This window comes from Anabas testudineus, chromosome 17 (assembly GCF_900324465.2).
Source record: "Anabas testudineus chromosome 17, fAnaTes1.2, whole genome shotgun sequence".
Lineage (NCBI taxonomy): Eukaryota > Metazoa > Chordata > Actinopteri > Anabantiformes > Anabantidae > Anabas > Anabas testudineus.
Window position 1 is genome coordinate 22,185,577 of NC_046626.1, and position 18,308 is coordinate 22,203,884.

General features: G+C 43.4%; 1 protein-coding gene across 3 annotated transcripts in view; it reads right to left on the reverse strand.

Moving 5' to 3' along the window:
* rasal2 (RAS protein activator like 2) overlaps positions 1 to 17,587 on the reverse strand; it is a 64,534-nt gene extending 46,947 nt beyond the window's left edge. Inside the window, exon 1 of one of the 3 annotated variants that reach the window (XM_026374056.2) lies at positions 17,041 to 17,587. In XM_026374056.2, coding sequence (XP_026229841.1) covers positions 17,041 to 17,167 — 127 coding nt within the window. In that variant the 5' untranslated portion in view covers positions 17,168 to 17,587. Of the gene's footprint in view, positions 1 to 4,249; positions 5,000 to 17,040 lie in introns of those variants that run through there. The other 2 variants (XM_026374055.2, XM_026374054.2) reach the window with 2 other exon arrangements.
* Between the last annotated feature and the right edge of the window lie 721 nt (positions 17,588 to 18,308).

An 18,308-nucleotide genomic window follows, 5' to 3' on the forward strand; every position in this document is an offset into this window, starting at 1 on the left:
CTTCTCTCCATTGACTCCCTGTAAAATCCAGAATTGAATTTAAAATTCTTCTCCTCACTTATAAATCCCTTAATAATCAGGCTCAAGACCTCATAGTTCCACATTTTCCAAGCAGAACTCTTTGTTCTCAGACTGCAGGTCTACAGTTTCCAAATGTAGACTCTTTGCTGCAGAATCAGGACTAAATAAATAAAATAAATAATCATAAATCAAAACAATATCAGTAGATTAATATGTGCTATTCAACTACTATTTAATTAGATTCTATTTATAGTAAAGAGGTTTTACCAAACCTCTGCAGAAAATAAATCGTTTTTTTCATGATTTCAGCTTCATAAACAGTTTAATGTTTTTCTTCTAATAGCTACTGAACCTCATGTGCGTGGATAAAAATAAACCAGACATTTACCACTTTGGGCTGTGGTGAGTGATAACGTACATGCTACTGGTCTATTTGTTTTATTCTTCAACTTCATTAAATAAAAAGTGCTTTAACGTTTAAAGAGAGGCATTTTGGGTTTGTAGCTTTAACTGCAAGTTTAAATTGTAATTTCAAAATCAACTAAATCCAAAAATCAATATGCAGCTATTACTGACCTAAAAGAAAAATACGTTAGCATTGTTAATGTGTGTGTTTTTAATTTCACTTTTAAAATCAAACCTCAGTATGTCAGACTTGGCAAAAGGGGGAATTACTTATTTGTCTAAATTGAAAATAACAACGTGTGCCAAGTAGAGGCTCTGCCAAAATCCTGTGACTAAAGAGAGTGAAAACAGAACAGAAACAGTGGAAAGATGCTTTCAAATGAATGAGTTTTGGGAAAAAGCTCTGAGTAGACGCCAGAACTGAGACAAAACCATGTGCTCTCAAAAGTGGAAGCCTCCAGTTTCCCACCACTGCCGGCCTGAGCTCTGAAAGGTTAATGAGCTCAGAGGAACTGCTCAGGGGTCCCTTTGTTACTGTGCAGGCTTTTATTATGGAGGGACAATTTACATACAAAAGGAACACACACACACTAACAGAAGACCGCGTTGAGAATGCAGGAGCTGATGCCATGGCCTCTGGGTCATTCTCAGACTTTTCTGATTTCAGAGCCAATACAGACACACACTGAGAAACACACACAGACTCTCACACACGGGTTAATTAGCCTCCAATTAGCAGTAGCTGTTCATTTTCACACGGAAACTAAACAGAGAGAACAGGAGAGTGAATAAAGCGTCTGTGTGCGTGTAGAGAAGTGAGATCTCTGTGGTTTTTACTACCCAGCAAACTCGGAGCTGCTGCTGGAAACTTTCTAACTACCCCCGTTTACTGCAGTTCCTGTTAACACTGGCACACATTTACTACCAATCATTTATGGTACTTTACAACAGCTGAGTCCAACGCTCAACACAAGAGACGTGTTTTTACAAAGTTAATCGAGCTCAGTGAAACATATGAAAACAGAGAAATAAGCTAATAGTCACATGTGAGAATATTTTTATTTGGTAGTGGATTTAAACGTTCTAATATAAACAGAGTTTTCTCAGACATGATCACACCTGAGAAGAGGAACTGGAAATATTTGGTCAGTTTATTCCTACGTTGACTTTTTCTAACAAATATAAATCTGATTGTTTTATTCAGTGGGACTTAATGTTCTCATCATCTGCTTAACGTCCATCACAAACATACATCTATAAGCCTGTTGATTAAAGATACTGTCTTTCTCCAGTATCACAGTGAAACACCGACAGCTGTCTGTAATTATAAGAGTCGACTGCAAACAGAACAGAACCACAGATAATTCAGCAAACTTCCCGACACCTTCTAAAGCATTATGGGAACTGTAGTATGTACTACACCTGAACAGAAGTAAACAATAAGACTGATAAATGATAATATGACTTATATAAAAAATCTCAGCAACACAAACTTCAAACAAACATTTACATTTAGTCATTTAGCAGACGCTTTTATCCAAAGCGACTTACTTCTAAATACTGTGTTGTATAAAAATAGGTATTTATTAAATTAATATTCAGCTTCGGTACGTTGTCTGCGTGGGTGTGGAACTCTCGTGTTTATTTTTGGCCTTTTTCACACATGAGTCTTGTGTAGTTTTACCTCACAGCTACGTCACAGTTTCAATACTATATTTGTTCTGTGTTTTAAGACGTGGGGAATAACAGCAGCTGCAGTTTATATGAAGTTAACATGAAGCTTCAGCAGGAAGAAGTGGGTTAAGTTTCTTCTTCTTCTTGTTCTAATGACAAAATTCCCAAAGCAGATTCCTGAAGTACTGAGATGACAAATAGATTATCATTTGATGCTAGCTGTCTATTGCCTTGGACATGTCTAATGCTGTATTTAGTTAATGTGACATAAAGAGAGAAACCTCGGCAACTAAAAAGGCAATTACAAGAAAACGGTGCAAAGACCAGTTCTCCTACAGACAACTGATAACTGTGATGTCCCAGCTTAGACCTCTCTCCATCTCCTCCTCTCTCATAATCACATTTCCCACAAACCGCTGTCTGAGAGATTAAATTAAATCACTTGCTACACCCTTGGTTACATGCACGCTCCTCCATGCAGCTCCCTTTAAATTTACAGCAATAGATGAACGCGCCGGTGATGGTGGCACGCCAACACTGCTGAGAGGTGACAGAACACGGATCATCTCTGTTTCAGGATGATGGATGAGGACAGATACAGACTGAGCTGGGAGGCGATGCAGGAGGAGAGAAACACCATTTATTTTAATGTGATATTAATCTGAAACAGTCATGTAGTAAACCATCAGCTCTTTGGTCTGTGCCATAGTTTGTAATTTTATTTTAGTTCACAGCTTCTCAAGAAGTCTCTGTTAATGGAGTTAAGTTAATGATTTTAATATTAGTTTACCTCTAAAGCTCCGACTCTGATCGAGGTAGAGAGGCTGTTCACAAATATGTTGGACCCCAGCTGGTCCAGGAACTTCACCTGGATGATGGTCCCTTTAGGGCTTGTTTTAGGACGAGTCAGGGACAGTTTGAGAATTGGTTGTAACATCCAGCTATAGGAATTATATTGGTGAGCATTTGTTTGCGGCAGGTCTAAACTATATTTTGTTTTCATCACCACCACAGAAAAAAAGGTGACTTCTGACTGTCAGTTCTTCTGAAACAGTTCCAAAAAGCTCCCTCTGATTGAAACTTAAGTCTTTTAGACTGTAACCAGGTTTAGATTGAGCAGGTTTTCAGTTGTGATTTATGCCACAGGTTGTATCCGTACAGAACATGCCGACAATGATTTATGAATTCTGTTGCAGGTTTAAATGTCAGATTTCACTTCTGGCCAAGTTGCAGTCAGATCTGTTTCTTAGGAATTTGTGGCGTCTTAAATGATTATGCAGGCTGACACAATAATAAACTGCCGTGATTCATTATGGTGACAACAAATGCTGAAACACGTCGACAAGACAAATATTAAAAGTCAGAGGAGACAGTTTGTAAAACTAATGATCCAGACAGAGTGATTTCTCTGCAGGCATCAGTTCTGCATGAAAACACCCATTTATTATCGTCTGGCTCCAGATATTACGTCCTCACATCAGGCGATGTTCTAGTGGAAAATACAATTAGCATAACTTAACCTTCAAACTGGCTGCTCGGCTGCACGTTAGACACTGAACCTCTTCTGAAGCTGAAGCTCTAAAATCAGCAGGATGAGGAGCCTGTCTCTCAGATCGACCAATGAGAGGGTTTTCCTCAGGAAACACATTAAGATAAGAGAAAAAGCTCGGAAAGCCACAGCAAAGATAAGAAAACACTAAGATTCTCCCTTTTTCGGCATGAAGCACCTGGAGGATAATCCTGCTCCATTCAGTGAAGCTACTCTCCTCTTGTAACGAGGACTGAATCACAGCCCCCGGTTTCAAACTAATGAACTGAGACTGACCTATGTTTGACCAACATGCCAAGTCCATTTCCCTCAGGAGGCAGAGACCAAAAACTGAGCTAGAAGAGGGAATACTGGACTTTCTCTGCTGTTGATCTGAAACTGTCGGAAATAATCAAGCAACTTACAGGTGACGCCGTGTTGTTTCTGCAGAACTAAAGTGGACAAAGTTTCACCTACTGCAGGTTTAAACACTCATTCAAACTGTTCAATTTAAAGCCTCATGAAAACCTGCCTTCAATAATAACCACAACAATCTTTCCCATCTCAGTTTCGACCACACATGACTCGGACACATCATAAATCCAGGCAAATCCTTCCTACCAGAGTCTCCTCCTGCAGGTTCTGGCTCGTCCCTGAGGACTCTGCTGATCCTCCGAGAGAACGAGGAGATGAAGCTGCTGACTGAGGGAATTCGCCGCTCTGCGTCTGACCCCACCTTCCTGAGCGCCGTCCTCTCCAGGTGGTTACCTGTACCAGGCTCAGACATGGACCTGAGGTAGGGGAAGATCCTGCGCAGAGACCCAGCCTCAGCCCTCGTCTGGCCTTCGTGGGATTGACCTCCTGTCCTGTGACGTGGGACGGTGCCAAACCTCGGCAGGCTCAGCAGTCGCAGGTGAGGACGCTGTGCGTTTTGCTCTTTGTCCTCAGGGTCGGCCATCTTGGCTGCCCTCGGTGCCAGGCGAGCAGATGTCCTCCACTTGTATCTGTCCAACGGCTGCTCAGGAACCGGTAAGGGGTCAGATCTCTGCCAAGGCTTCCTGTAATGGCGCCAGCGGTACAGGGGGCCCTGGACTGGACCTCCACAGCCCTCAGGGAGGGTTCTACTTTCACTCATGCTCCAGTATACACAGGCTTCCTCTAGGCAGAAGTGAGCAGATGGATTCCACCAAAACAGCCAAAACAGCTGGTTCGCCAACAGCTGTGCTTCAGCGCGAACATACTAACCCTAAAAACACATCGGTGATCGGACTCCGAGCGCTAAGGAGCCGTCAGGCCAGGTTTGCCTTCATATTAACAGTGACTACGAGCTTCTGCTTCACTCTTCTGTTTCTCAACAGGCTGGTGACTGTCTTCCTGAGAGGAAGTCGAGTGTCAGATGAAGACCAAGTTTCTGAGGGACCCGGCCAATCAGGTTTCCCCAACCAGCAAAAGCAGCAGACTGTGGTTTCCCCTTCAAACAGGCACTGTTAGAAACTGAAACTGTACGCACAGTTTAGTGTGTCAGGCTTCTTGTTTTCACTTATACGCTTACAATCTTAGTTTTCTGATGTTTTTATTACCGACGTGATTAGGGTTTACTTGTTGGTATTTAAGAGTCCAGATGTCAAAAGAAAACATAACTCGTTACCCCTAAACTTCACTAAACTACTACTGACATGTGACAACTTAAATCAAACGTTTTAGATTCCACTGATAAGTCAAAGAGCTTTTCAGAAGCTTTTCAGAAGAGTCACATGTGCAAGTAAATTAAGGATATAGTCAAATTTAGAATATTGACATAAGCAAAGAGCCTGTACAAAGTAATTTAAATAGATAGTTAAGTGCGTAAGTGACATCTGCAAGAATAAAGTTCAGACTAACAGTGGTGGCAGAACAACCACAATGTGAGAATGTGCTAGTTGGTTTTCTGGTATAAAAAATATGTATCAGAGTTTTTAAATGTTGGTTGGAACAAACAAAACACTTCACAATAAGCATAAGCACATAACATAAACGTAACAGAACAGAGACATAACCAATCTCTCTTTCTTCTAAATATGCCAAGCTGGGCTTTGTAGCATGTTGTAAAAAGTTCATATAAATCAATTAATCAATTAAGTGACTGTGAGACAGGTGCTCGATTGGTAACCTGCTTGAAAAAGTGATCTTATCAGTTTAAAGAAAAATGTAAAATTATTTTAAGCTTTCATTCAGACAGGTTAACAGTGAAATATAGAAGAAAAATCAAGCATTAAATGCTGAAATAAAAATGTGAAAAAGTTGTTGCTGTTCTTAACACCAGGAAGGTAGTGTATTACATTTGTATTGTATTTTAAAGAGAAAATACTAAAAATGTCATCACATCACAACAAACTCAAATATTCTAGATGTTTCTGGGAGCACGTCAGGCATCATTGGAAACTCTGGTATACATGAGTAAAACATGCGTTTATAATGACTGAACCCTCACAATCAGAGGGTGAAGGAGGTGAAGTCTTCATGCTGTCAGGCCTCCACCCGAGCCAGGAGCTGAAAATTAAAGAATGGCCCCCTCCCTCCCCACGTGGCGACTTAGGTCTCAGTCTTCACACAGGAAATGGGAGCAGCGTCCCACAGGAAGGGATGCGGGATGCAAAAATCTCTGCAGAGACTCTGGTTTTGTCCAGTCAGAGTGTTTTAAAGCAGCACAGTGCATTCAAACAACAGAGGAGTTCACATTTAGGCTTTTAGCAAACACTCATCCAGACAGACTCCATTTTACATGATACACAATGTGTATACGGGATTATGACTAATTATTTGTGAATGCTGTCAATGACTCATTTTTTTTCACCATACATTCCACTAAAACCTGTCCCCTCCCCGATCATCAAGAGTTTCAGGATACCCCTTAATAGCTACATGTGAGGGAGAATAACGAAGGGTTAGGGCTTAGAGAAAGGGGCAAAGGATGCATAGGTTTGGAGTTCTAGTCTTTACCAAGGGAAAAGCTCAGCAGCAACAGGAGCAGGAAGCAGGATGTAAAAATCTCTGCAGACTCGGGCTGCAGGTTGATATGGAAACGAGGCGTTTTGTTGTTCAGGCAGCAGTTTACATTTGTGGTTTTTAGCTCTCACTCATCCAGGCTGAGTCACATGGAGGAAAAAAATACATTGTGACTGATCTCGAGAAAGATCTCAAGAGGTTGCAGTAGTTCCAGGACTTTTTAGCCCTTAGAGAACAATAAAGAGTTGCTGTTGCACTGGTGAGCTAATAGACAACAACATAAATAAACAGCACTCATGTTGCTTCTGCAGCCATATGGAGAGGGTGGACCCACACTCAGAATATCACGTTCCCTCACAGTGAAAACGACAAAAGCCCTTGTTGTGCTTCCATTACCAAAAGTCTTCAGCAATGAAGCACATGGCACTAATTTGATACCAGGTGGGGTGGACTACCTGCTGCCAAACTGGTATTAGGTGATTAGGTGTTTGCCAGGTATTGTTAGCTGCTCCGTCAATAAAAGAAAGAAAACAGAGATGGTCGCCATGAACAACGTGGATTATCTTCCACACAGCTCGAAATTAACTCATCAGTCAGTTTTGTTGTTCGTTGACTGTGAGGAGGAAGACGAGATTAGGACACAAGTCATTTTTACAAAACCTCTAACCTCGTCACCCCAAATCTTTCAACTACTCCAAACTTAACAACCATGGTCACAAATTAAGTCTGTTTTCCCATTTCAGTCAAATGTAATGTCACTTTCTCTTCACTGTTTGGTTTATGGAGGTGGTCTTCTGGATGTTTTCTTGCTGTGCCGCATTCAGACAGCTCAACAGTTTCTGCACATTGTGTTGGTCTCTGATTAACTCTGTGTTGTGGCTCATGTCGTCTCATATACAAATCTGACCCCAACAGATTTGTGACTGTGGTAGGTTCATTTAATTCATAGCGGACCTCTCCATCAAGAAAGGTTTTTGTGCTGATTTTATTCTCCCCTGGAGGGCTCTCTAATTCCGGACCATGGTTCTACAGTCAAGTTTGAAAATGTGTCTTCTTGGGAATGTCACCGGTCCACAGTCAGGATCTTTCAGGGTCTATTTTCACACAATCTGTTTGTATGATGACCCGGATTAAAAAATATGAAAAAGTACAGATATCAATGTTTTGCATCTGGTCATAGTTGAAGCTTCTCCTCCTTAAATCAAACATCACTGGCTGATTCCTGGACACTAAAAAAACCATCTTAATTAGCTGAGAACTGTTATCTTCTTTCACCAGCCAAAGGAATTTAAGATTCAATTTAATGGAAATTCTATTATTGAACAAATAAAATCGGAGACTAAAGTCAGAGACTTTCCATGTTGGACCTGCTCTAAATCCCAGAATCTCCCTGTAAAGCTGCACTTTCTTCTTGTCGGGCTGCAACAAGTCGAGGCTTCAAAAGTCAAGCTGGCCAGAGTGACCCACATATCAGCATTTATTGGATAATGAAGCGCCTGGTTTCCGCGACAACGCAACATGTAGGTCAGAGTTAAGACCCAGAGATAAGCTGAGGAGTCCTGGACGGAGCCAACAGACAGCTGAGACCGAGAGAGTCCAAATCCGCGACACCAGGCTGGCATGAAAAAACTGCACATTTCTTCCAAAGGTTCATTTTCAGTGTCGCTAACTCGTGATGTTCCCATCGTTCCCGTAGCTAAACAAGTAAACAAACCTTTTGTAGATAACAGCTGGTTTAAAAACTGGGAACCTGTCCTTTAAATCCTTAGGAACTGCTAATTATCCTCTTGTTCCTCAGGACGTATTCAAAATGTCCGCACTCGAAGAGTCAAAAACCTGGTGATTCCAAACACATCCTACTGTTTGGAGCAATGAAACAGGACCCTACAGTCCAAGTTATACTAGGAAGGAAGTGGTTCGAATGATGTGTTGTAAGGAATCAAACTGGAACGCGGAAAAGGTAAGCCATCATAGAGAGATGACATTTTGTTATTTAATATGGTGCTGACAGTGTGAAAAGAAGACATTAGCCACATACTGACAATGGACCTCTGACAGAAACAGATACTACACAATTTTACTTTTACTCTTATCTGATATTTACTCAAAACAGAAAATCTGTCCTCATTTGGTGCTCGGCAGGTGTTCATTTCTCACGCTGATGCCAAGGTCAGGGTGGGGGTGTAAAAGCTGCTCATTTGGTGACGAGTACGCATCAAAAAAGAGAAGAAGAAACTTAAATGAACATTTCTCCACTGAAAGCACCTGGAAACTATAGGACACAGCTTAATAAACTGCTCCTACAGACTGTGAAGGCAGCGTGAAGAACCAACTCCACTGAGACCAGAGGGAGACAGAAATCATTCACACCTCTCAGTTCACCAGACAGACTGTGTTCACGGCATTCACACCTACAGCTTCACCTGTGGAGTCTCCTGGATTGTGACACAGCTCTGCAGTGAGTTGGAAAGCACAAATCAAATCAGCTGGAATTTCAAGTAACAGCTTCTGTTGTGCAGAAATTAAAGAGAAAAACCAAAACAAGGTAACGTCAACAACCAGCAGACACCCAGTGACTGTTTGACATATCAGAGGAGAGGACGACCAATCACCTGCAATCAATACAACAAACAGAACATCACACTGTTCATTCAATTAATCGGTTCATTAAACAGCTTTTAAAGGATCTAATGCTGCTCTCGTGAAAATCTAAGCACCACAAACTGAACATGCAAAGTGCAGCTCGGAGCATCACAGCAACAGAAAGTGACATTTTCTATAGCGTATTGAGAAGCGCTGCCTTTTATCCTCAAGAAAAATAACTAAAACTGCTGAGGGGAACTAACTGCAGCTAACTGGACTTTGCTGAACATGCAGGAGAAATCTCAATGTGGAATTTCATTCATCTGCTGGCTTGAAGCCCAGACAGGAGATGTACGAACATTCCTGCTCCCGACAGCAACTCGAGCAGCAAACGGAAACAACACGAGAACAGAGAAGACAAACAGGGACTGAGAGAGGAAGTTAATCAGGTGGAAACCCAGAGAACGTCAGGAGAGAGGTGGATACCAAGATTCTGTCTCTGTGATGCATGAGAACCGAGCCACAAGACTCAGGGGGTTAAAAACTAAAACGTCCCGGCTCTGCTGCTTTGTTAGACGCCACTTTGTCCACTTCTCATCCCCTTCCTGCCGGAAACAGCAGCAGCCTCCAGCTAAAAATAACCAGCAGCCATAAAGAGACTAATAAATCAGGCGCTGGATACCAGCAGAGGGAGGGACAGGGACCTCAGGAATCCTAGGTAATCCTTGGAGCGGGGGGGCTGGCCTTCGCTGTCGTCACTGATCTGAGGACAGACGACGCCTCCAGAAAACAGGCAGGAACAGAAACATCTCTTCAGTCATCTGACATTATAACATATTAATACTTGTGCGTGGTTATTAAATGAAACAGGAATTTGATAGGACGCAGATTAGTGAGTAATCGGAGAAATGAGTCAAAGATTTGGAGGAACTACTGTATCAGTTCCCTTTTATAGACGTCAAAGTTAAAAATAACCTACGCTTTAATTTTATCCCTCTTCCTCAGAGTAAATGCACCTGATGAAGCTGCTCCACCTGATGAAGCTGCTCCACCTGATGAAGCTGCTCCACCTGATGAAGCTGCTCCACCTGATGAAGCTGCTCCACCTGATGAAGCTGCTCCACCTGCAGACTATCTTACTGAGCAGACTGTGACAATACTTTCCCCTTCATCACTTCACAAACAAACAGCAGCATCGGTCAGTTACAGTTCATTAAATCGTTTAATCCAATTGAAGTTTACAACTGAGGTGCTTTAATCTGCAGCTGTTCACCAGTGACACAGTGATCCACTTCTGCTGTGTGCTTACAGAACAGAAACTGAAGTGTTGCGTCACATGAACCAGTTCAAACTAAACCAAAGGATAAGTGACGAATTAATCAAAATGACGTTTTCATTTACGACCTTTAAGGAAGAAATAACCTCTCTGTTAAAAAATAAGATTTAGCATAACATAGAATTTAAAAATAAATAAATCAAAAGGAGACAGAGAAGGTTCAACATAACCGCGACCTTTCCTGTTTCCGTCTTCATTAACAAATCATCAGTGTTTCTCACTCTGACTAATCATCATCTTCAAACTACTCGACAACAACAGGACGAACTCTGAGACGATCTGTGCCGTCGTCAGTGTGATCATCATCATCTGGTCTCAGTGGATCCATCCCAGTCCTCCTGTGTTTTTCCACTTCAGGTCCTGAAATAGACAGCAGCTTATTTCTGAGCGGAGCTGGACTCATGTTTTGTTATAGAGGGGAAATCCTGTCTCTACCCCCCCCCCCCACCACCATCCAGATAACAGCCAGGCCCTTAAGGAACTTTCCGTTTCCGCCTCCATTGTCCTAAAGACCACCACACAGGGCTGACACCGGGTCCACGTTCAGGACCAAACTGTTCCTCTGACTAGCTAATATGAGGAGGACTGACAGAAGGGGCCGGTGACTTAGTCATCATTTATTAATCATTTAACCGTTATAACCCATTAATAAGATTAACTCCAGGTTGTAAAGAGTCCCTTTGGCTGCCGTATGTCTCATTAAGCTCTTCAGATCATCACAAACATTCCTGTTTAACCATTTGAACTGTAATCATAAAGCATTCATACACTCTATTAATAATTTATTGTGCCGTTATTAATGCTATAACATGCTAATAAGTAGTTCTTAGTCCTGATGAGAGTTGAACAATCAGAGCAAATTTAGACGTTTAATATTAGGTGTCTGTCAGTCTCAACCTGAAACCACTATGTGTCTCTACAGTAGATGTAGATTAAATGTGTATCTGCTGGATCCTATATGACATTATACATAACTCACACACATTAAGCTTTTTTTGACATGAAAGAGGAATAACTGTGAGAATGAGAGTAAAACTGATTTTATGGGATCCTCTACAGTGAAGCCTCTCACTCTGATGGGTTTTCTGGAACTACAGAAACATTTGTAGTTCTACAGAGTGGGGAATCTTCCTTCATAAACAATCTTTCACACCCTGCCTACAGAGACACTTCTCAACAGGTTCCTCACAGAATTAATGTTTTCAACACTGACATTAGCAGAACGCTGCACAGTAGGAGTGCAACTGCAAAACCAGCAGCTGAGACAAAACACATTAGATCAGGTCCTGATCTGCTTTATTTTAACAGATGATCCATTAAAATGTGGGCAGATCGGCCCCGATACCAACCCCCAGCATCGGCCGAGGACCTCTCTAATTCCTATAAAAGGTTTTATATGTGTCAGATTAAAACCTCGTCAACCCAATTACCATCAGACGTTACTGACTCCAAAGACCCGATGCCTGTTACAAATCTGTGACAATCTGCATTAAAACAGTAAACAGACAAACAAATCTGCTCTGTTCACACATGCAGGCTCTGAGGAAACAAACAACGTCTCTCTGGCTGCAGCTCAACCCTCCAGCAGGACACCTCTCTCCAGCAGGAATCTCAGGTGTGAATTGGCCTGAAGACAACAAACTCCCTCAGTCCCCTTCCAATGCGGAAGCTGAAAATCTCAGCAGGCAGCGTCACGTCCAACCTCCATGAGGTCTAACATCTGAAGGCAGCCAGGCTTCACTCTGGGCGTCCTGCTGCAGAACAGATGGAGGGAAACCTTCCTGTCCTGACCTCTGACCCTGCAGAGTGAACCTGGAGCCACTTATGCTCCATTTCTGATGGTCTTAAATGATTTTGGATATCTAAACAGATCATACAGCAAACATGAAAAAAAAAAAAAATTCACATGTTCTCAGGTTGGCTGCATCTAGCCACAGTAAGTACAGAGGACAGAGGACACAAGGAAGCTAGTAGTTAAATTATTCAAAGTGTATGTGACGAGCTACACAAAGATCCAACACCGACAGTAAACTGGGAGAACCCGGTGCTGTGTTTACTGCTGCACTGAATTTACTGCTGATGTTTCCAGATCACCCGTCATATTTTCCTTCTGATGAACTGATTTAATCTGTCAGCAATAAAACTGTACAACATATGTTCTCGTGTCCGCCTGAGCCGACTAAACCTCTGAATGATGACGCTGTGGGGTGGGGGTACAGGATAAATCCTGTGTTAAAGCGTCTGTCTGCAGTCAGCTTTAATGGGCTTATACACAGCAGCCTTTCACTGGATAATACATTCTGTGACTGTTTTCAATGAGCCGACACAAAGATGGACTGAAACAGCTCCAACACAGGAGGCAGCAGAGATCAATCCAGTTAGCAGCACTTCAAAGATAATAAATTCATCTCAGGTCCAACCGAAGTTAACAATCTAATAATCCATAAAGACAAAGTTAAACTTACTACAACACAATCAACAGTCTGAATATTTTCTGAAATTACTGTGCATCACATTTGTTGAAGCTCCACCAAAAACAGAATTGTCCATCCACAATCCTCTGTTACAAAAAATGAAAATTCAATTAGTCCATCATGACTGAATCCATCTGTGAATCAGTCAAGTTACAGTTTCTCTCAAACATCATGTTTGTCCAGACGTGAGGAAATTCCCCAGCTGGTGTCTCTGAGATAGAGGACAGGACACAAAGTCACAGCGAGTGTTCATCCCTGAGTCCAGGTGGACTTTTGCCCCAGATCTGCAGAAACTGTCTCAAGGTGTTTTCTGAAACATCACGTTCACAGGAATGAAACAAATGGAACGACAATGGGAAAACTTGATGTTTCAAGCTACAGCTGACACTGAGGATTGAATGAAGTACTGTTACTGCCTACAACCAACAAAATAATACAGACCAGGATCATCACAACAGAGACGAACGACGTCCTGGACGGTGTGACGTCACCTGAAGCAGCTCTGTTATCCAACATCATCTGTCTAATCAAACAAACTAAAACACAGTTAGACCAACATTTATCCTCCTAAAGTACAGAAACATCACAGTCAGAAGTAAATTACCAAAGAGCGGCTGAGATCAGATCTTATCCACTTAACAGCTCCTCACACGTCTGAAATATTAGAGCTGAAACTAACCTAGTCCACCACACCGCTTGTTGTGATGCACCACAGGGAGAAGGCGGCGCTGCATTCTGCTGCGATCTACATAATTCACCATGTGATTATTTTCTCAACGAACTGACTTCATTCGGTCTATTAAAGCTCTATGTGCTCCACTGACTTCAGCAGAATTAAACTGTTTCCTGGTTTTGTTTTGAGTCACACAGCTCCTGGTTAGAGTCAGAGAAAGACGATGGTGTGACTTAATCCAGGAATACATCACAGCGACTGACTGATGTCATCACTGAACATCATCCAGCGGCGACCCTGTTGCCATCACAACATAAGTGAGAAAACAGTTTAAGAGTAGATAAATGTCATTTCCAGGAGACGGGGTTGAAGAAAGGTGAAGATCTTTATAAAACACATCACAGGTGGTTCAATCTGCAGGTTTTGGGTAAGATAACAGAGTAAAGCAGATGATGAGCATGATGCAGGACGATCACCACCCGCTGACCTCAGCCTCTCAAGCTGAGCGCTGAGCTCAACACCTAAAAATCTGCATGTGAACGTAACTCAACGACACAAAGAGCTCATTTGCACATTTTCACTCGGTGAGGTGGATGTGACGGCAGCAGCAGCCATTGTTGAATCTGTCTGAGGTATGTGAAGCTGAGCGGAGGGCAGAGAGAACCGATGCCAGAGCCAGAGTCCAGCCGGGGTGAGATCACCGGCACAAACTGGATGCTGACATCACACTCTGCCAACACCAGGCGGGGGGAGGGAGGGGAGGCAGAGCAAACATCCTGACACAGACCTACGTCCACAGATACCAGCGCTGTGTTCAGGGTGTGTGGGAACAAACAGTGCGGAGAGTTTTAAACAAATGCAAAGATGTTTCTAGGAGCGTGTGACGGTTTCTGCAGGATTTAGATATTTTTACACTTGGAAACCAGTTTCACTGCAGAACAGACGATTTTGTTTCAACCACGAACCACAAATCCTCAAAGTTACAGAGTCTTGTTTTTGCTTTTTCACTGAAGCACTCATCTGATTTATCAACATTTCCTACACTGGCCTGCAGACATGTCTCCTCCTGGGAACCCAGAACAGAAGACGGGGCATCATCAGAGGAAAGTACTTCTGATAATTCACTGCTATTTAACTGAATTTCTTTTGGAGAAATTTTAATTGCTTAAAATGTAAAATCCTCGTATTGGAGCACTGAATTGCAATATTAAATTATATTACAGTAAAAATTATTATTCAATAGGTTAAATTTAAATATATTTTTGGACGAACAACACCTCTAAAGCATCAGAGACATTACAATGACACGTTTCTCTCCACTGTGTGATAATTAACTGACTATTAACTAACTAACTATTGTACATTAAGAAATAACCACGAGCTGCAGCCACCATCAAACACCGCGGACGTGTTAATTCACATCACGGTGAAGTTTCCCAGGTTTGACGAAGGAAATAAGGTTTGTGGCTTAACTTTAAGGGACATTAGCTTTTGGATCAGAAATGGGAAAACCTCATCTATAACTCCATCCATCTACAACTCCATCCATCTACAACTCCATCCATCTACAACTCCATCCATCTACAACTCCATCCATCTACAACTCCATCCATCTACAACTCCATCCATCTACAACTCCATCCATCTATAACTCCATCCATCTATAACTCCATCCATCTATAACTCCATCCATCTATAACTCTATCCATCTATAACTCCATCCATCTATAACTCCATCCATCTATAACTCCATCCATCTATAACTCCATCCATCTATAACTCCATCTATACTCATCTATATATAACTCCATCCATCTATAACTCCATCCATCTATAACTCCATCCATCTATAACTCCATCCATCTATAACTCCATCCATCTATAACTCCATCTATCTATAACTCCATCCATCTATAACTCCATCCATCTATAACTCCATCCATCTATAACTCCATCCATCTATAACTCCATCCATCTATAACTCCATCACACAAATCCTTTCCTGCTCATTCCACTCATCGTTTCAGTTCCACAGGTGAGGAACCTGATGTTTTCTAATCTGTTCACCATCCTGCACCGTCCAGTCATCATCATCAGGAGCCACTGAAACCTCTGACTCGAGAAGTTCCCACACGTGAGATGTTTGTTGGTTTAGCTGTCCACTCCCGCTGTTTCGGGTGTGGACAGCTCTACGTCACTTCAGCCACCTGCTGTGACTCACAGCGCTCTCAGACTGTGAGCAACACGACCGGCAAGTCACCGGGAGTTTATTCACTTCCTGCACAACCAGCCTCAAGTCTCGCAGCACATCTTTTATTTTATTTTAAGAAATAAAGGAACAAAAATCACTGACATCAGTGTCAGAGGTCGATGAAGACACTGAGTCATTTTCCCCAGTCATTTGTCCAGTCGTGCAGCCTGAGCTCCGTCATATTCAGACAGGACATTAGTTTACTGGAAATATTCCTGTTCTCCAAACGACCCACTGATCTTCTGTCCAGTGTTTCCACCTGACTCCACATCCACAACTAAAACTAACTCAGAAACACGTGTCGACATCTTTGAAATAGAAACGAGCCTGTAAAGTAGTTAAAGCTGAGAACAAAAAAATAAAATATGTTCAAATACGTGTGTGATTTAAGAGTTTAAACTTTAAAACTTATTAAAAGTACATGAACACAATCCAACTAAGTAAAACTGAATCTAATCCACTTCAAGTCTTGTTTGTTCTTCCAAAGCCACATTAGAAACCTTAACTTTACCAACTCACTTCTGTTATTGATGGTTAAATGTCTCATAAGGTGAACTGGATCATGTGGAGACCTCTTCCTGTTGATCCGGTCCCTCTTCAGACTCAGGTGTTCTAGAGACCTGATCAGGGGTCTGCAGCAGGTCTGTGTCCACCTGGACTGACGTCGAGGTGTCCACCTGGACGGACGTCGAGGTGTCCACCCGGACGGACGTCGAGGTGTCCACCCGGACGGACGTCGAGGTGTCCACCCGGACGGACGTCGAGGTGTCCTGTCTGATTCAAACGTTAACTGAATTCTAACTTAGTCCAGACTTTGGACTGAGGTGGTCTAGCCCTCAGATCCATGTCACAGGGTTTAGGGGTCTGTGTAGCTGACCTCTGCCCCCTCTGGAGGGGGGACCGGACTACAGACTGAAGGAATCCCCGGTCGGTAACAGTAAACCACGGACACCGAGCTTCCTCGGCGGCTCCGGTTTCCGGGCGGCCGCCATGACCTCGGCCTCGGCCGCTACCTGCCGTCTCCGGTACCGGGGCTCCGAGGACCTGCTGACTCCTTTGAGTTGTGGGTTCGGGACCGACACTGTGTCCAGCTGTGTGTGTTTCTCTTACCGTAAACCCGCAGCCATCCCTGCTGCTGGGACACGGTGTCCACCAGGATCCGGTCCAGCAGCGGCTCCATCAGGCTCAGTCCGCCGCGCAGAGACTCCACGTCGCCCGCCGCCGAGTCCGAGTCCATGTTCCAACTTGTCCTGTTTGAATAAAACCCTCTAAAAGTGGACGGTTCGCCGTGAAGTGAGAGTTTATCTGCTCACACGTCGGAGCAGCGACTCCAGCCGCGTTTTAATCCGCTTCTCGAGACTTCGGTCGGTTCTTCTTCCGCCCGGCGGCTCCTAGCTAGCCGTTAGCGGAGGTCCGGCAGCCCGGCCGGCTCTCCCTCATTCTTCCGCTGTCCCAGGTTAGCTTAGCGGGGGTAAACTCCCTACAACCGGTGTCAGGTACGAGCGGGGGGCCTCTCCGCCTCCCTTCCCCTGTAGAGTCCTCAAAGAGCGGCTGTTAAATCCGGTACGAGCCGCTGGAAGTGAGCGGACACACGCGGTGGCTCCGTCCCTCCGGCTGCTGCTCTCTCCGCCGCCGCGGGTCCACTCCGCCGAGCGGGGACGAGCCCGACGCAGGGCGCGCTCCCGTGGGCAGGGGCGGGGTCAGAGGGAGGGCCGAGGGTGGCACGGCCCCGCCCAGAAACTCAGGTTCCCCCAGGTACCAGGTAAAAGAAGAAGAAGAAGAACCAGTAGAAGAAGAACCAGCAGAAGAAGAACCAGCAGAAGAAGAACCAGCAGAAAGAAGAACCAGCAGAAGAAGAACCAGCAGAAGAAGAACCAGCAGAAGAAGAACCAGCAGAAGAAGAACCAGCAGAAGAAGAACCAGCAGAAGAAGAACCAGTAGAAGAAGAACCAGCAGAAGAAGAACCAGTAGAAGAAGAACCAGCAGAAGAAGAACCAGCAGAAGAAGAACCAGCAGAAGAAGAACCAGCAGAAAGAAGAACCAGCAGAAGAAGAACCAGCAGAAAGAAGAACCAGCAGAAAGAAGAACCAGCAGAAGAAGAACCAGCAGAAGAAGAACCAGCAGAAGAAGAACCAGCAGAAAGAAGAACCAGTAGAAGAAGAACCAGCAGAAAGAAGAACCAGCAGAAGAAGAACCAGCAGAAGAAGAACCAGCAGAAGAAGAACCAGCAGAAAGACCAACAGTGAGATTAAAATACAAGAAGAAGAAGAAGAAGAACCAGCAGAAGAAGAACCAGCAGAAGAAGAACCAGCAGAAGAAGAACCAGCAGAAAGAAGAACCAGTAGAAGAAGAACCAGCAGAAGAAGAACCAGCAGAAG